This window comes from Elgaria multicarinata, chromosome 3 (assembly GCF_023053635.1).
Source record: "Elgaria multicarinata webbii isolate HBS135686 ecotype San Diego chromosome 3, rElgMul1.1.pri, whole genome shotgun sequence".
In the NCBI taxonomy this organism is placed as follows: Eukaryota; Metazoa; Chordata; class Lepidosauria; order Squamata; family Anguidae; genus Elgaria; species Elgaria multicarinata.
In genome coordinates, this window is record NC_086173.1 from 47,996,360 (window position 1) to 48,015,786 (window position 19,427).

The 19,427-nt window shown below is 48.4% G+C and overlaps 1 protein-coding gene across 5 annotated transcripts in view; it reads left to right on the forward strand.

Annotated features, from left to right (window-relative positions):
- Window positions 1-19,427, forward strand: part of CYTH1 (cytohesin 1) — a 62,579-nt gene that overhangs the window by 32,575 nt on the left and 10,577 nt on the right. For 2 of the 5 annotated variants that reach the window (XM_063120141.1, XM_063120142.1), the window contains exons 2-9: window positions 9,967-10,049; window positions 11,872-11,936; window positions 13,212-13,278; window positions 14,008-14,126; window positions 15,148-15,228; window positions 15,755-15,867; window positions 16,743-16,891; window positions 17,318-17,430. In XM_063120141.1, coding sequence (XP_062976211.1) covers window positions 9,967-10,049; window positions 11,872-11,936; window positions 13,212-13,278; window positions 14,008-14,126; window positions 15,148-15,228; window positions 15,755-15,867; window positions 16,743-16,891; window positions 17,318-17,430 — 790 coding nt within the window. Of the gene's footprint in view, window positions 1-7,478; window positions 7,514-9,966; window positions 10,050-11,871; window positions 11,937-13,211; window positions 13,279-14,007; window positions 14,127-15,147; window positions 15,229-15,754; window positions 15,868-16,742; window positions 16,892-17,317; window positions 17,431-19,427 lie in introns of those variants that run through there. The other 3 variants (XM_063120143.1, XM_063120140.1, XM_063120144.1) reach the window with 2 other exon arrangements.

Here is a 19,427-nt window from a genome sequence, read left to right on the forward strand (position 1 = left end):
TGAAGATGCTGTGATGTCTAGCTAGGCAAGTTATGTTTATGTAAGCATGGCTTGGGGCGTGGGATTTTCTAGTGTGACAGAATGGGAGAAGGAATGCTCTTGTGTACACAGAAAGAAATGGCCTTTATTGAAGGGTGGCACCGGTGGGGCCTGTGTTTAAACTCCCCAGGTTAGGTTGAAGAAGTTGGGGGCCAGGTCTTCATAGAAGGAATCAAATTATCAAAAATGCTGAACCTTCAACTTGTATCTGCAACTAAAATTAGAAAAGAGGTTTGGTGAGGTCAAAGGAGGAAACAGGTACTTGTATGTAAACAGTTGTGATGTCACATTAGGGTGGAACAGTTCTTGAACATCATTTGACTTCATTGCATTTTGAGAAAGTTTGGACTGCAGGTTCCCCCACCTGTGCTATACATGGAGAAGTGGTGGACTGCAACATCCATCATCTCCAACCAGTAGTTGCAGTGGACTGGTTATTAGTCCAACACGCCTTCTCCCTGTGATAATTTTGACAGATATGTGTTCACATTTTCTAGGAGCTTCTTTTTTTCTTTATAACTTACTCACGCTTGGTACTATATCTCCTGGAATAAAGAAAGTAGGAATTCATCTCTGGTTACTTCCAGACACAATTATAGTTCAGTGTTTCCCCCACCCCACTATTAAATATAATTTTATGTTCTGAAAGAAGTCATCTTCTGCCTGGCCGTCTGAGCTACTAAGTAAACCGCTTGAAGGTCCAGAACTATCAGATGCACACAGAGCGCACTGCATTTAAGTAGCTCAAATGTAAAATTATAAGCGAATTTAACACTCAGGTGACATCTAATGAAACAGCCATGATTGTGAAACTTTTTTGTCACTTTTTACTAGGGTATCGTATAGCCTGAGCCCACATTTGCCAAAGGTGAAGGGTCTTGACCCTTAGTCTTCACCCCTCTGAATAGTCAAAACACACACGCATAAACATTTCAATTCCTGTGCATCAAGGGTGGGGAGTCTGCAGCCTTGCAGATGTTCCATCAGCCCCAGCCAGCAAGGCCAATATAAATAAATAATAATAATAATAACATCTGGAGGAGGGCCACAGGTTCCCCCACCTGTGCTATACATGGAGACTCTCCCAGAAGCCAGATAAATGCATGGGAAAACTGTAGTTCCAGTGGGCTTGTAGGCATTTAGGGGGAGAGTGGTGCTGTGGAGGAGTTCGTTTTCCTTCTTACAGGGGATGGTGGTCCAGTGGTGATCCTCTAATACTGAGGGAACAGTTGGCAAGCAGGCAGTGCCTTGAATAAGAGGGCTGTTGTAACCTGTAGATGTTAGTGAATACCAAACCAGCAAGCCTTTCATGTGTACTGGGAGACTGGTTGACATCTGGATGATCAAACGTCTGGCTGCATAGCAAATTGCAGTAGCAAAACGGTATGTCTGAACGCTTATTATTCCTTTTAAATCTACTCAGCAGAAAACTTTCCAAAAAACCTCTGGGAAGGACTCTGCTCAAGACAGCATGTACAGGGCGAGACCATCTGTTGTCTTGTATGAAAGCACACAGCTTGAAATCAAAGGGTAGAAATCAAGAGATTTTGTATTCGTGGTGGCAGATCAATACAGGGCCATCCCTTTGCACAGTCTGAAAGAGTGAGTAAGATTGATGCCAGTTTGAAGCTGCAAAAAGAGTTTGTTAAACAATTTCACAATGCCAGGTAAAAGCTGAACCTGCAGGGCCTGAAGCCAGAATGTTTGTGCCTCAGGCCAAGGTTTCACAAGATAAAATGCCCATCCACTTATATTATAATTTGACAAAGAGGTGTGTGCATTGACATGCTGGGTGGTGCAGGAACGTTATATGTGTTCCTGCTATGCTTGACAAGTAATTGCTACTGAAGTGTGAACTAGAAATAAAGGGTTGTATCCAATTTTAGTCCTATTTAGAGTCAACCCATTGAAATGAATGGGTCTTAAGTTAGGCTAATACTGGATACAACCCAAAATCATTCCGGCCTCAACTTTTGCAGCTGCTGTGGGACTCTGGAACAGTTTGATGTAGACATAGCAGGCAGTCGAGGAAAAGAATAGTCTTCTTAATCATTTTCTTGTTGGCCACAGAATCCAGCTACAGTAACTCCCATCATCCTCAGCCAGCATGCCAGGAGTTGTAGTCCAATACATATGGAGGACTCCACTTTGGGGAAAGGCTGCACTAAGCACCCGATTTCAGGCCCAGGCAGAGATAGAACATGGGCGTCTGTTGGATATTGGTTCCGCTTATGTGTCTTCATGTATTTGTGGCTTGCCTCTAGCACCTCCCTGAGCTGCAGCTTGGCCAGGCAGGGGTTAATGCCTGGGCTCTGTGTAGTGGCAGGTGGGCGGTTCCAAAGCCGCCAGCCTGCATGGAAGCCAGAGCAGCAAAGCTCAGTTGAGTAGAATGAGAGGCGGCTGTGGAAACACAGCCCCTTCTCCGTGATAGGGCTGGGCTCCCCAGCACATGGGGCTCCTAGCGCACTGATGGTGCATCACAGGTTTTGCATTGACAGCGGGCAGAAGGAGCAGGGCGGCAGCCTGTGGTAAGCCTCTCTCTCCCTGTGTGTCTGTGTGTGTACTTGCAAATGAGAATTCTGTCTCCGCTTTTCTTAGAGGAAAATCTGCTGTTTGGCATCCTGTCTGTGTGCTGTCCAGCCGCCACAGCTGCATTTAGTGCCATGTGTGTCATTCTTGCTGAGTACCATGTGCCTGTCTTTTCTGTCATAGCCATGCTAGATAACTGCATGCCTCTGTCCTGTTATCAGCGTGCTTTGCTTTCAATGCCTGCCTGCCTGTTTGAATCTCCCAACAGCTTGCTCCGGGCTTGGAGGGCACTGCGTTGACGCTGCTTTCCTTTGAGCCCATTTTTGAGTGTGTGTTGGTAGGGGAGTGGGGCGGGGGGAGAAGCTGCATTGAAGAAGGGGTTGAAGAGGTAGAGGGTGGGGGAAGTGTTAGCATGGCTTTAGCAATTTGCGGGCTTATGTATGGGAATCTCTCTCTCCACCTGCTCCCTCCCCCATCTGTCAAATCATTTTGTGGGAATTGGATTTTCCTGCTGTATGTACAGGAGGAAGGAGCACACACACACACACTCACAGAGAGAGAGAGAGAGAGAGAGAGAGAGAGAAATATTTCCTGAGTGGGGAATGGGAGGGAGGTCACAACTTTCTTCTATAGGGTTGTTTAAGGTCTGAAAGTGAATCCTGTGCAAGTTCTGTCAGTGATGTGTTCTGGGTAAATGATAAGCAGCATAAGGAGTAGTCAAGAGTCATGCCAGCGTCACTATGGGCTGCCATTGCTCTGCCCAAAGAGAAGGTAGAAAAATGTGGTATTTGGAGAGAAGGGAGACGGACTAGAACAGTGATTGATTGCCAAATGGGCATCTTGTTTGCAGCTTGCTAGCACCATGTGTTTGTGTGTGTGTGTGTGGGGCATCATAGCACAAGGGGCACAGGCAAGGAGTTCCTGTTCTGGGTCAAAGGTTGGAGCCAACAGGTGGGCCATGTGGAAAGAAGAAATTGGAACCACAAGCCTCCAAGTAAAACGGTCTTGGAGCCATTAACCTGAAAGAAAAATTAGGAAGAGGTTCAGAGGCAATAGCCAGCTACCCTCTTAGAGGCTGCCTCAACTTTAATAGTTCTAATCTTCAACTTTCAGATTCTACCCAGAATAGCTTTGAACAATTTTGAATTGATAGTGAGGGGAATGCGATTAGAAGTGTGATTGCTTTGTGCTTCCTGTTCTCACCCATCTCCCTGTATGGCATGTTTTATTGCAAGGACAGAGCTGTCTTTGGAAGTTGAATGGGACTCCTGTTAGAGCTGACGTGGGCTGCCTTTGATAGGGAGATGGGTTGCTCCAAGCCATGTTTTCCTTCCTGGCAGGCCCAGGCTGCAACTCTGGGAGGGTGACGGGGACACATTTGGCTTGGTTCACTGGCATGAAATGAGGGGAGCAGGAAGGGTATCCATGGGGTGCCTCTCTCTGAGAGAGAGAGAGAAAGCTGAGCTGAGCTGAGCTAAGCTGGATTGGATACCCAAGTGGGTGGAAAGCGCTCTGCACTGCAATTCAGAAAACAATGCTGGGCGAAAGGAAAATCCCTGGCATCAGCAGGCTGTTTTGGAAGAAAACGTGGGTAGGGATAGAAATATATCTTTTTCCTATAGCAGGTATTGGATGCAAGATTACTTGGTCCTCTGGGAAGAGAATAAGATAACGGGATTAGAACAGGGAGAGATTGTGCTGATGAGCAACTCTGGGTAAACCACCACTCCTTGGGCCGTGCTACACCAGCTCATTGGAAGGCTTCTACTTGGGTACATTGCTTTGGCTTTAGCAGTCCAGAGTGCCTTGGCTCGTTTGGTGTTTCTGTAAACCAGCCTTCCCCTAAATGGCACCCTCCTGCTGGCTGGGAATGATGAAAGTTGCATTCTAACACATCTGGAGGGTGTCAGGTTGGGCAAGGCTGCTCTAAGCCTATGGACTTCGCATAGGTACATCTACCTCCTGCACAGCAGCTTCTCATAGTACTGGCCAAAATATATATCTGTAGCCCTGGCTTTGCTAGCATTGGGGATGTGGTCCATTGGCCATTCAGGTATTGCCAATTGATTTCATGGATCATTTGACCACTGTCAGATAATGAGCAATCAAGGGTGCCCTTCTGGCATGTGGCAGGCTATTGTCATTATGATAGCAACAGCAGGAATAAGGGCCCCTTCTGTCCTTTCCCCACCCAGTTAAGCCAGGGGTCCCACCTTTTCCTACTGACTCCTTGCGTAATTGCTGAGATCTTTGAAGAGGAACCCATAAGGTTCAGGAGGAAGCATGGAGCCAAGACATAAGGGAATGTTTGAAAGGGAACACGAAGGCATCTGTCCTGTTCCACCTTGGGAGACCTGGCCTGTGTGTGGTTGCGAAGGGCTCTTCTCTCCACCTTGCCATTGGAAACTTTAAGAGAAATTGGCATCTGGAGCCAGAGCGTGGGGATTTGGACTTTTCTACAGGAGTCATCAGTGACACAGAGCTAGGAGAATTGCCAAGTTGACTGAATTGGACATAGGAGGGGCAGCTGCGTTTGTAGTGTTGTGCACATTCATGTGCTGTGAATTAAACGCATGCACGTTGTGCTGTTCCATACAGCTCTGCCCATTAATTGGAGGACCATGAAGATGTCTGGCATCATTTTTTTTCTTTTGCAAGACCCATGCAGCATGCTTGTGTGTTGGTCTCTCTGAGACATCATGCAGACTAGCTGTCTTGCCCAGAGCAGGACCTAAACTCTTCTTCCCCTCCCCCTCATATTGCCTTAGTCCATTTCTTAGGCAGTGACTAGCATTACCATCCTAGATGGGCTAGATGAAAACAAGGTGCAGGAACCAGATTTCACAGTTTCCAAATTGCTACGGAAGCATTCCTCTCAGAAAGGCACTTCACACTTTGCCCTTTTTCTCAGAGCAGGAAGAGAAAAAAAGTGCTGGAGCATCTAGTGGCTTCTCAGCTCCAGAGATTTCTGGATGGGAAGGATTATCTAGGTCCATTTCAATCTGGCTTCAGGCCTGGTTATGGAACAGGGACTGCTTTGGTTTCCTTGGTGGATGATCTATGCCAGGAATTGGACAAGAGGAGTTGGTTCTGCTGGACCTTCGGGTGACTTGCGATACCATTGACCATGGTATCCTTCTGAGGTAGGACTGGGAGGCACTGTTTATGGTGGCTTTGGTCCTTTGTGGGGGAGTGACCTCAGAAGGTGGTGCTGGGGGTTTCCTGTTTGATGCCAAGGCTGTTGGCCTGTGGTGTCCCTCATGGTTTCTTCTTATCCCTCGTGCTATTGGACATATACATAAAACTGCTGAAGGAGATTGCCTTGAGTTCTGGGGTTTGAAGCTTAATCCAGACAAAACAGAAGTGCTGTTGGTCAGTTGAAAGGCAGATCGGGGAATAAGGATCGCACCTGTGTTGGATGGGGTTGCACTCCCCATGAAGTCTCAGGCCTGCACTCCTGCTGCACTCCTTTACTTGGCCTTGAACCTAGATGCTCAGGTGTTGGCGGTGGCCAGGAATGTGTTCACTCAGCTGAGGCTACTGTACCACCTGGCCCTGTTCCTAGAGAGTCTGATGTGGCCATGGTCATGCAATTCTGTTTGGATTACTGTGACACACTCTAAGTGGAGCTCCCATTGAAAAATTGTTTAGACATATCAGCTGATCCAGAATAGGCAGCCAGACTGTTAACTGGGGTTGGTTACATAATAATCATAATAATTAATAATAATAAATAAATAAATTTATTACCCACCTCTCCCTCTGGACCATGTGACTCCCTTGTTACAACAGCTTCCTTGCCTACTGTTCTGTTTCTGCGCCAAAGTGCTGGTCATGACCTATACAGGACTATGCAGCTTGGGACCAGCCTACCTGAAAGACCGCTTTATCCCATACAAGCCTGCCTAGTTCTTAAGATCTTCTGGAGAGGCTCTTCTTTCAAGGCCGTCTCCTTCAGAGGTGCGTTTGGTGGCAACGCAAGAGAGGGCCTTTTTGGTGGCTGCTCCCAGGCTGTGGAGCTCCATCCCAAGGGAAGCTAAGTGCACTCCCTCCCTGCTGTCCTTCCATCAGCAGGCAAAGAGCACTTTATTTAAAAAGGCCTTTAGCCTGTAGGTATGTCTTTTGGGTTGGGTGGTCTTTTTTATTCTCTATGTTTTTATTGTATTTTAATGAGTGCATTCTGTTGTTTTAATCCATTTTAATTATGCCTGTAAGTTGCCTTGAGTGCCATTTTTGCTAGAAAGGCCGGGCACAAATTAAATAAATAATAATAAAATAGAATAAAAAATAAATGCTTTCCTCTTGGAAATTAATTCTGCACTTATCTAGAGGCACCTAGGTGGGGGTTTTTTGGAAGCAAAAAGCTGCAGTCCTACACGTGCCCAGGAGTAAGGTCTATCAGAGTCCCTTGTGTTTAATGTGGGGAAGGGGCTCCTTGTGATCTCAGATTGTGCTTTTGTTATGCTTCTGATAGCAGTTTTGGAAGGTGAGTTTTTTGTTCTGTTCCCCCCCCCCCACTAAATTGATGCCTTAGTTATTTGACAATATTTGATCAGTCAGTTGTCAAACTCAGGCTCAAGCTTTAAGCCTTAGGAAGTTCCTGCATTTTATTTTCACCTGCCTTGTCTGATGAGGAGGTGGGGAGACGCTGCCTCTTTAAGAGCAGCCTTCCTTTGTATGCTGCGGCTGCAGTGAGCTTGGCTCTGGGCTCCTGCCCTCGTGTCCAACTGCAAAGCAACGAAAAGGCGCTTCCCTTGTTTGCCTTCTCTGTTCCAGCCGCCACACAATGGAGCCTTGTTGTGTCAGGAACTCTGATCTCCCTGCAAGAGGCTCAGGGCCGGCTGATGCTTGGCATCTCACCCCAACTGTGGAACTGGGCTCCCAGGAAGGACAGGGGCACACCACTGACCTCCCCATTCCCTCAGTACAGCAAGGGAGTTTTGAGGTGCCACTGCTTCTTCCCTTAGCTGGATAGGTTGTCTTTCCAGGTACATCTCCAGATGTTTGGGTCTTCAACTCCCAGAAGCCCCTGCCAGCATGGCCAAATGTCAGAGATGCTGGGAGTTGACATCCAACGCATTTGCAGATCTACTTTCTGCCCACCCTTTCCCTAATGATCACGTGGTCCTTCCAGGCTGGCTCGCAGGGTTGTAAGAATGGTCAAATCTACACTTGGACTAAGGTTGACCTCTGGCCTCTGTCCTGGCTCTCCCCATCCTGGGTCAGCTGAATCAGCAAAAATCAAAACCAAGGGCAATCCAAGGCACTCCCATCCACCCCCTCTGCAGCAATTAGAATGTGTTGGATGTCAGAATTGCTTGAATTCCTCCAGTGATATTTGGGGAATGTCTGTCTCACGCTGCTAGCTGCAGATGTGAGAACCCACTGTATTATGCATGCCACCCCAAAGATGTAGGCCAGGGTTCTGGGGTATATGATCCGTTTCGGCTACCCTGGGCTGCCCCCTTCCTGGGGTACACATGACAAACTGGGTGCTCAGTATGAGTTCTACTTTTTGCTGGAAAGTCCCAGTCAATGTGGCCTTCCTAAGCACTTCTTACAAAAGCAGGGGTGGGCTGGCCTTTTTTGTGGCTGTCCACAGCCCAACCACTGTTACGGTACAGCTGAAAAGGGGTGGAGGGGAGGCTCCTTTTAAAAGCAAAAAGCCACAGTTTGCTGCTGAATTTTGGTGCTGCAACAGTGGCAAAAGGGGGTATTTTAAATTGCCCCTTTTCTATCTTCTGCACCACCTTTGTAGCTTTTCATTTTTAAAAAGGAGCCTTTCTCTCCCATTGCCACTACTGCACCATCGGATTTCAGTGATGAATTTGGGGGCAGGGGGCAGGCTCCTGTGGCATCTAGGGATGGGCAGGCAGTGCATCCTCCTGCCCCTGGAAATTGCTCACCTTCTGTTGTCAAGGCTTGTGCTTGTCAAAGAGGAGTGAGGTGTAATCTGTCTTGGATACGCCTTTCTGCTGTGGCCTCTAATCACTCACTGCGAGGCTGGTAGATGCCAGGCTCCTCTGTGCTGGGGTTTGTGCCTACTTTTAGCACTGCCTTTTGGTGCCTTTCCGAGGGTGACAAAAATCAGACTCGGCTCCTGAGGATTACAGTGGGCTCATCGGGCCACCTATGAAGCTTTGACGCTGCTGTGTACGTACGACTGCCGTTTGCCGTCAGGCCTTGCCTGGTGCAGCCCTGCAGCCTTAACTTACTCAGGAGGGCTGAGGCTCTCCTGGGGCTCTTCTGTAGAATAGGCTCATAGGGTGGTGTTTGCGGTAATTAGTAGGAGCAGACCTCCTGTTGCTTGCAGCCGACTTCCAACAACTATGGTTGGATTAAATGGTCACTGCCCCCCTCCCCATCCCTCTTGGGGTTAGATTTTCCAATATGTAGGCTGAAATGTAGCTTCCTGATGCAGGAGCCGGTTGTAGGCTAGCGAGATTCAAGGAGGGATGTGGAGAAGAGGGAGGGCTCCTGTGCTTTTAAATGGCACCCTGGAAAGGACATTTTCAGTGAGTGCAGTTTCTCCTGCCATTGCAATACTCTGAGGGAAGAAGCTGCACGTGCTGAAATTCCCCCCTTATCTATAACTGTTACATAAAGTGGTCTGGGGTCATACTAAACTTGAGCCTCTTCTGCACAGTCAGGAGTGTTGAATATACCAAGAGAGTTCTGCTTCTTTATCTGCTCTTGCATCGGCCTTTCCAGTGAGCAGGCTGCCTGGTTTTTAGATGGCCTCTCCCTTCCCATAAAATAATGTCTTCCTCTCTTAACTCTGCTTCCAAGCAGGATCTCATTTGTACCATTAACAATGTATTCAGAGCTTGTGATCTAACACAGACCTCTGTAACTTAATATACAAAGTCCAGGGTAGCAATTCTTTGCTTGTGAGACAGGGAGCAGCAATGGTCAGAGACAACTTGATGCTCTTTGCTCTTAAAGCTAAGTAGATCTTGGCCTGAGTGATGGCAACCAGGGAGCCTCATGTGAGCTTCTCTCAATTACCAAGGGGCCTGTTTTTGCTGGATCAGACGAAGGCTCCATCTAGCCCAGTGCTCTGTCTCCAGCAGTGGTCAGCCAGGTCCTTCTGGGAAATGTTGATAACGAATTCCATATAAAAGCATAAACTCAAATGTGAAATGTGTCTGCTACGTCATTACACTGACAAAAAGCAGTACTGTCTACAACGGCAACTGCTGTATCAGAGTCTCCCAGTCCTGTGAAGAACAGATCATATCATGATATAGATCAACTTTCCCCCAACCTGTGCTGGACTGCAACTCCTATCATCCACCGTTGGCCATGCTGGCTAGGGGTGATGGGAGCTATAGTTGGAGCAGGCTGAGATAGAATCGCCTATTGTAACTAACAATCTCTCTCTCTTTGCCCTGCTAGTGCCCAATGACCTGACCCCTGAGGAGTGTCAAGAGCTTGAGAACATCCGTCGACGCAAGCAGGAGCTGCTGGCGGACATACAGGTATGTGTGTGGGATGGGGTGGGGTGGGGGTGAGGTTGGGATACAGAAGGGCTGGAGCGCATACTTTGTCAACCCATAAAAGGCCACCAGTTCAGTCCTTGGCCTCTCCAGGTAGGGCTAGGAAAGACAACTGTGGAAACCCTGCAGAGCCATGGCTCCCAGTCAGTGTAGAGGCAATACTGAGCTAGAAGGTCTGACTCCTACAGCTTCCTACAGAAGACACCAAGTCATTGTCAGAGTAATGGGATTTGTGTATGTGTCATTTCTGATGCTAAAGACAGCACTTTCTGCCCTGCCCAAGTTCCCTCCCAAAGAAAGTTTGGTGGCTGATTTGGGTTGCAAACCTGGCACTTCTTCTGGGCGTGGCACCTCTTTGTTCCAGATGTTTCCACCCAGACTCTTTTCAGGCTCGACTGCCTGTTGTGCTGTAGCTCAGCTCGGCAAGTGTGAAATGAAAAATAAAGGGGTGCTGGCTTCTTTTGCCTTTCCCCTGAGTAACCACAGCCAGTCTCTGGACGTCTTGGGTTAGCAGCTAATGATTCTTCATTGCGAGTTTGAGCATTTCTTTCTCTGAAAATTAAGCACCGGGTTCTTCCACTTCCCCATAAGGCAGCCTGGTGCGTTTGCTCAGCGGGGTCTTGGGCACATGTCACTGCAGATCAGCAAGGAGCCCTGTTCTGGCCACTCCAGCAGGGGTGCCGAGGGGAGAAATTGCCCGGGGGGCCCAATTACCCAGTGGGGGTTCCATGTCTAAGCATTACATTGGCGGGGAGGGAAACCCCCCCCCACCCCCCACCTCTAGCCCTGGCCTGTCAAGTTGATGCACCTTGTGGACATGACAAGGTTAGTGGGCTATACGATTCTATTGCTTCATCTCCCTTTTCCTCACCCAGCACTCACAGTGCAACCAACCACCTGTCATTCAGCCCATCCCCTCTGAGGCATGAGGTAGCCATTTCAGATTTGTGCAGTTCTTCAAGATGAGGACGTCTGCTCCAAAGCACTGCTTTGGAATCATACCTCCGCCCTGCATCCCACTCATTGTATTCCCTAATGGCCAGCTAGACCTGGCTCTGGCATGGGCTGCCTCCTCCCTGCGGCAACTTGCTAGCGGGTGCTCTTGCTTGGCAGGATTGCTCGTCAATCCCATCAGCAATAAATAAGGCAGCAGCAGAGGCTAATCACTGCCATATGCTGGACACTTCCTAATGAGATTAACCCAGTAATTGTGTTAGCCTCAGGGGCTCACTCTTCTTCCTTCCTTCCTAGCGGAGCTCAGCATGCTGGTACATCCCACAGGCTGGCATACACAGCCTGGTTTGTTTCTGAGTCAGAATGGGCAGGCCTGCTTCTCTCTGGTCTCCATATCCCAGGGAAATAGGCCCCTGCAGCAGACTTGGCTATCACTGATTAGCAGAGGGGAACAGGGTTTCCCCTTAGGCAAGAAGGAGAGTCTGATTGTCAGGTCTGTGGATAAAACCCATCTCTCTTATTCTTCTAAGTCTCTACCCAGCAGGCTCTTGGGTTTTAGTGGTGAAGTGAACTTGGCAAGTCCTTCCTATGCTCCTCCCTCCCTCCCTCCCTCCCTCTCTCTCTCTCTCTCTTCCTCCACCCCCCACGCCCCACCCAAATCATTGATCATTCTCCAACTTGGATAATGAAGTTGGGGGAAGGCATAGAGTTCAGATGAGGCTGGAATAATACAGATCTTTCTGAAGTTCTTTGTTGTTGTTGTTGTAAGTGTTGTCCCTCCACATACACACACTCATCTAGCTCCACTTGATTGCTTTCTCATTCATTCTTCTATTGCTCTTCTTTGCAGCGTCTGAAAGATGAGATAGCAGAAGTGACTAATGAAATCGAGAACCTGGGCTCCACAGAAGAGAGGTGAGTGGTGGTGAGGATGAAATTTGGGGCCTAGTTTTGACTACTTTGTGGGAATGGCCATTTGAAAAAATAAAGCAAGCAAGCTGCCAAAATCCTTCGCTTCAACAGAGCTGAAGTGGATTCTGACATGAATGGATAGTCGGGGTCAAATTTGCCCACTGAAATGGAAATGTCCACTTCTTCCGGGAGTTCAGTGACCTAACTCAAGTGCAAATAGCATTTAGCCAGTGCTGTACATGAAGCAATACCCAAACACAGACAAGTCCTTCACAACAAAACAAAACACTCCCAAAACACTCCCATGCCATTACCTAGTAAAATTTCTGCTGACTGCAGTTGTTTGAAGAATGAGACTCCCTCTGTCTAGATTCCATCACACATGTTCAAAACTGAATCGCCCATCTGGACTCTGTTATGCAAAGCAGAAGCTTTGGTTATGTTTAAGGCCTGAGGTCTGGCAAGAGGTGGGGAAGACCACGTCAATTATTGAAAAGAATGAGGGGTGGGTGGGTGTGCGCGTGCTGCTCAGTCCCATGAGTAATGACATGGACCTCAAAGCTCTTGGGCTTCTTGTTGCTCTTAATATCATCAAGGGATCTCTGGCCTGATCTGTTCTCCAAATGGCTCTAGGTCTCCTCTTACCCTCACCCCAGCTCCCAAGTCTTCCAGGGCTTGGCTTGTTTCCCCATCTGCCACCAGCTTCCCTGTCTCAGACTGTTACTCTGAACTGGGGCAAATGGAGTCGCCAACAGATTAGGCTGCCCGAATTGTCAATGGAAACTGACATGTGACGTCTCTTTCAATCACTCAGTGTGGTTTCCTCTCCCTCCTCTCTGCAGAGGCTAGGCCCTTGCCATGTAGGGCAACTCTGGAGGCGTTCCTTTCTCATGCTACTTAGTCTATCAGGGCACACGTTTGGAGTATGGTGCAGAGACCTGCTAGCTGTGACAGTTCCCTGCTGCACAGGCTGCATTTTAGTGCTGTGAGACGATCACGCTTCACCATATTGAACTGGGGTTGAGAGGTCTTACCGCTTGGGGTGGAGAATGTAATTGCTTCCGATTCAAAATATAGGCTTACAAGTTGGAATGGAGGCTGTGTGTGAGGGGGGGGATACATCTTGATGGAGATGGGGAAATAAAGTGGCTGAATATCTGGCTTCCTTGTGTTTGTGGCTAAGTTGTAAGCAGGGAATGCCAAGGAAGTTTTGTCCACAGGTGGTTCTTTGGTGAAGGAGGTGGAGGGAAGTCTTACCAAGCCTTTTCTGCCCTCTAGGAAAACCATGCAGAGAAACAAGCAGGTGGCGATGGGCAGGAAGAAATTCAACATGGATCCTAAGAAGGTAACCAATGCTACCTCACCGTGGTGCTGGCAGTAGCCGTGGTCACGGCAAGATTGACCATTGCAAGCAGGGTTAAAGGGCCCAGTCAGAAGCTGTCTGCTGTTATTTTCGTTACCCAGAATTGGAGGTGTGTCTGTCTGCCTCAGTCTGCCTCACATGCATGCTCTGTCTCTCTCTCTCTCTCTCCGCAGATTATTTGCTTATTCCCCTCTGAGTAATTCCTTCCTGTTCAGGGGCTCTTGGGAAGCAAATGCCCAAGACTTCTAGTTTCCCTGTTCTATCCTCGAGAGCCTCGGTGTGAGGATGTTTCTTTGCAGTACATGAACATGGCCTATGGGCTTTTTGGGCCTTGGGTCTTATGACAGCTAATCCTGACTCATGCTGGACCATGCCTAGATATAGATACTGTAGATATATTCTCCTACAGAGAATGTAGTGCAATGGCTGAGATGTAAATAGTGAATGAGGAAGTCACTGCTTTAATCTTGACCACAACACTTATTAAGTGGTCACAGGCAAGCCACTGTTCTCTCCCCCATATCACACACACACACATATACAATATGGCCTATCTTCAGAGCTATTGTAGGGGCTGCTGAGATTAGAAATGTAACCAACTGACCGTTTTAAACCTGCTATATGCAGGCTGAGTAGTATTACAAATGTTTTGGATTCCCATACTCTATAGTGGAAATCCAGAGATACACCCTCACCCCTCTGTGCTTGCAGGGCATCCAGTTCTTGATTGAGAATGACCTCTTGAAGAATACGTGTGATGATATTGCCCAGTTCCTCTACAAGGGAGAAGGGCTCAACAAGACAGCCATTGGTGACTACTTGGGTGAAAGGTAAATGAGGGCAAGCTCTGGGGCTTTGCATGAGATGTTTGGCCTCTCACAACACCTCTGATGTTGGATTCTGATTTCTGCCTCTGAGCAACATTCAAGGAGGGATCTAGACATGGGGATCTCTAGAGAGACCACACAAGTCTCTCTTGCCAGTGCCACATGGCTTCAGATTTTCCAGGTGGACTAGCTGAGCAGGGACTCGATGGCTTTATAGGTCCTTTCTAACGCTACTATTCTATAATTCTGTGATTTATTTATTTATTTATTTTATTACATGGTTTTATTACATGGTTTCTGCAGTTGGCCCAACAACATTTGTTCGTCCTGGGTGGGCTAGAAGAGCTAGAAACGGCAAGTGAGACTGTGAACGTTTAACTGTTGGGGGCTGCTCTGTTGTTCTCCTTGCAGCTGGGCAATATTTGGCAGTGCCCGAAAGGTACCGTGGCACTACTTAACTTCTAGAATAGCCCTGGAACAGCCTGCCTATCCTCTTAGCCAAACTTCTGGTAGTTTCTCAGGAGTAGACACTAGGGGAGCTTTCCCCTATAGCGGCCCTTGGCTTTGCTGGTTGGTCATTATGGGAGTTGTAGTCCGATGAGTCTGGAGGGCACCAAGCTAGCGGAGGCTGCACAAGCCCCTATTCAAGGCCTCAATGTGGGTCATTCCACATTCCACATTTTTGCTTGGGATGCCACCCACATTAGGGAAAGAGCCACAGCGCTGTGGCAGGGCAGGTGCTTTGCAGGCAGAAGGTCCCAGCTTCACTCCTTCACCTCTGCAGTTAACAGGAGCAGGGAACAGGGGATGGGAGAGACCCCTGGGGAGCCACTGCCAGTCCGATTAGCACTATTGGGTAAGACGGACTCATAAGGCAGGTCATCCTATGATCCAGGAGTGGCCGGGGCAGTGCAGTCGTCGCTGAAAGCAGCCAAGGCCTGGCCACTCTATGTGGTAAGTGACCCTACATCATGGGTAGATTGCTTGTCCCCATGTCTCACCCTCTTCTTTTTCCTCTCTGTAGAGATGACTTCAATATCCAGGTCTTGCACTCGTTTGTGGAACTGCATGAGTTTACTGACCTCAACCTCGTACAGGCCCTGCGGTGAGTGACGGTGCTGTGGCTGAACCTCCCCTTTCCCACAGCTTCCTCTATCTATGATTCGTGCCCATAGAGAGGCAAGAAGAGTCCATGGATGGCAGGGCAAAGGATAAGATGTCCCCCCAGACACCGCCCATTGCACTTACAGATGCCAGCTAGCTTGGCCATTGGATCATTCTTCAACACCGGTGATGAAATGGAATCCGCCACCACACTTGAGGAATGGCACTCTAGCTTAGGGGGCACAGAGCAGGCTGCATGGCACCCACAGCTCTGTCCTTGCTGCCACTCTTCGCTCTCCCCCCCCCCCCCCCAGAATCTGCCACCTCACTCTGCCTCATGGGGTGGGCTATAGTGCTCCCTAGGGAAGACCAGGCCTAAACAACTCTGTTTTGGGAGGGGAATGTGATTGGACGTTTCCGCTGTCTCATGAAGCCTGTCCATTCAGTGTTTTTCCTCCCGTGGCGTCCTTGCTGACAGCCTGACACAGTGTGGTTGGACATGTGCTTGTTTTCTGTTGCCCCCACAGGCAGTTCCTTTGGAGCTTTCGATTGCCAGGGGAAGCGCAGAAGATCGACCGGATGATGGAAGCATTTGCACAGCGGTATTGTCAATGCAACCCTGGTGTCTTCCAGTCAACCGGTATGTGAATTGCCATGGGGGGTGGGGGGTTGAGACAGACCTTTTCCTGGGGGCAGGGGAGGTGTTCTCCAAAATTTGCAGCAGGATTGCCTTTTGGCTTCCGTGGGCAGATCTCCAGACTGGTTGTTTGGGAGTGGGGAAGGGTTGACTGTCTCAAACTTCGTACAGCCCAGGGGAATAGGTTTTAAAATACTTTATCCCCTTTTGTTCCCCTTGGGATGGACTTGAGCCACCCACGCACATATCCACAGGTGGAGAACAACCCAAGAAATACACAGCTTGCAGCCTGGGACTTGATGATATTTCCTTGGCTGCTATTGATTTATATGTTTGCTGCGCCATAGCAAAATGTTCTCTGTGGGTGGCTTACAATAAATAAGTATAAAAACAATTTACAAGCAAAACTATAAAAATCAAAAGCAGTATAAATGCAGTATAAAACAAAACTTTCGGCAATGCCAGAACTAAAACACAGATTTTAAAGCTGAGCGGCCCAGACGACATGAGTTATTTTCTAAAGAAAGCCTGTCCAGACAAAAAAAGTCTTCACCTGGCATTGGAAAGTTGACAGAGAGATCTCTGGGAAGGCTGTTCTCTCTGGGACGCCTATGCAGGGTGTCATTACTGAAAAGGACCTCTTGCAGGGGGCAGGGCCTCTGAAAAAGACCTTCCAGTCCAGTTCGGGTAGATACATGCTGGGGCAGGCAATCTTTCAGGTAACCTGGTCCCAAGCCACTTATGTTTTAATGGTTAACACCAGCACTTCAAACTGGGCCAGTCATTTGCGTTTGGGCTTCTCCCTTGACCATGGAAGCCGAAGGGTGCCCCCTGTCGGTGCTTGAGCCCTCCCTTCTCTTGATCCTTGCCCACCCCAGATACTTGTTACGTGCTCTCCTTCGCCATCATCATGCTGAACACCAGCCTGCACAACCCCAACGTCAAAGACAAGCCAGCAGTAGAGCGCTTCATCGCCATGAACCGAGGCATCAATGACGGCGGGGACCTGCCCGAGGAGCTGCTCAGGGTAAGCCCTGTGGGAAAGGAAGGGGAGTAGCATAGCGACACCCCTCCTTTTTTTCTACCAGTCACCCTGTGGGATGGTGTAAACAGCTCATACAGTCATGCAGGGGTGGGGAACCTCTTTCAGTTCAGTTTTGGAGGAGCTCTCGGGGGCCACACTCCAGAGGTGAGCAGAGCCAAAGGCAAAAGGCATGGAACAAAAAATGCAAAAGAATACGAGCATATTTTTGTTTAAAGGAGAAGCGTTTTGACCTTTTACGTTGAAGGCCTGTGCTGTACTACTGTGTTCAAGTGCTGAGCTGTGATCCCTTCCCCCCACCCCCCAGTCAGTCATGCTTTCTGGGAAACAGGAACTGGACTGGCGGAGGCGGCTGCACAGAGATCCCTGCTGTGGAAGTGACTCCCCGTGTGTTTCTCTTTGCCCTGCCAGAATCTCTATGACAGCATAAAAAATGAGCCCTTCAAAATTCCCGAGGATGATGGCAACGACCTGACGCACACGTTCTTCAACCCAGACCGGGAAGGCTGGCTTCTGAAGCTCGGTGAGTGTGTCTGAGCGAGGCAAGGCCTGAGCCACAAGGAGCAGGGCTGCTGCCATGGCATGGGTGGCTGCAGGGAGCGTGGACCTCAACAGCAGGAGCCTGGCCACTTTTCTTTGCATGGGGCTTTGGTGGCCACAGTCCAGCACAAAGTACCTCCTACAGGACTTGGAGACATCTACTCATCCCTGCTTGTGGGCGAGCAGATCTAGCAAGGAAGGTTTGGGCTGTGGTGCTTGGTAACTTCTGTGGTTCTGTGTTACCTGGGCATGGCTGGGAGTTGGGGGAAGAATGTATAGGTGTATGGGGAGAGACAGGTTGGTTTTGTGGGTCAAACAACAGACCAGATGAGGTTGGCACCCCTTGGTCTCTTAACCAGATCCTTAACTACAACAATCTAAGCCGAAGCTCAAGACTTGTCTGTGGTGCCGTGCTGCTCACCTCCGTGTCACAGGCTAGTCCCTGGCATCGCCTCACGCATCCTGGCTGTGCACGTACTGGTTGTGCATGCATGGCACCTGCGAGGCATTCACCAGCTGCCCTCCTTGCGCAACACTGGGTCACCTTCCTCCTGCGAGTTTTCACTTGTCTTGCCCAGGATTTGGCCGGAGCAGACGGACTCCCTGGCTGGTTTAGCTTCTCCCTTTAGGGCTTTGAAATCTTTTGGAATCTGCAAATCAAACTTGAAAACTCAGATCCTTTGAATAATCAAATTTGCAGTCGCTTAATTTTTAATGAAATGCAGCTAATGGAATTGTTCATTTATGAATGTAGGCTTTCTTATTTTGCTTTAAGCTCTTTATGAATTAAAATAAAATCAGATGCTTTTGATTCCAAGGGTGTGAGGGAAGATGTGTACCCCATGCAGTTCTGATTAATTGTTTTCTGGGCTGGGACTCAGTCCAAAGTTTGAATTCTCACCTTTTATATCCCTCCGCTTCTGTTCCTTTCAACCAAGGCCATGCAATAAATGACAAAGGATCACACACACTCACACACACACACACACACACACACACACACACACACACATTGTTCTAAGAAAAGTAGCCGAGGTTGCACTGCGCTACAATGGAGACTGAAATTAAGGCTGCTCACACAGCAGACTTGAGGCTGGACTGCTAGAGTGCACCATTAAGAACACAGACATACTTACATAATATTTTAAAGCTTGTAGGAAATACGTATTTAGTTGAAAACACAATTGCATATCGCTGCAGCTCTTTGTAACAAGGCATCTTTAAGTTTGCTGGTGAACTGTGACGTTTCTGTTATCTATGACAGCAGTAGGGAAACTGTGGCCCTCCAGATGTTGCTTGATTCCAGCTCCCATCAGCCCCAGCCAGCAAAGTCAATGGTCAGGAGTGATGGAAGTTGTAGTCCAGCAAAACCTGTAAGGCAACAGGTTCTACTACCTCTGTCTTTTCAATTAGAAAAGAAGATGAAAGTCTTATCTCAGTCTTGGATGGATGTTGCCTGGATCTTTAGATTTTCAAACTAGTTTTTAAGTTTCCTTCTGCTCAGTCATGCTCCACAATTGACCCTATCCAGCTGCATAATATACATTGAAAAATTCATTCACAGAGCACGAGTCCCATGCTATTAAGAACTTAAGAAGAGCCATGCTGGATGAGACCAAGGGTCTGTCTAGTCTAGCACTCTGTTCATACAGTGGCCAACCAGCTGTTGACCAGGAACCCCAAATAAGGACATAAGCACAACAGCACCCTCTCACTCATGTTCCCCAGCAATTGGTGTACATAGGCATACTACCTCGGATACTGGAGGTAGCACATAACCATCAGGACTAGTAGCCATTGATGGCTTTCTCCTCTAAGAATTTATCCAACTCCCTTTTAAAGCCATCCAAATTGGTGGCTATCACTACAGCTTGCGGTAGCGAATTCCATAGTTTAACTATGCACTGTGTGAAGAAGTACTTCCTTTTATCTGTCCTGAATCTCCCACCAATCAACTTCATGGGTTGACCCTGGGTTCTAG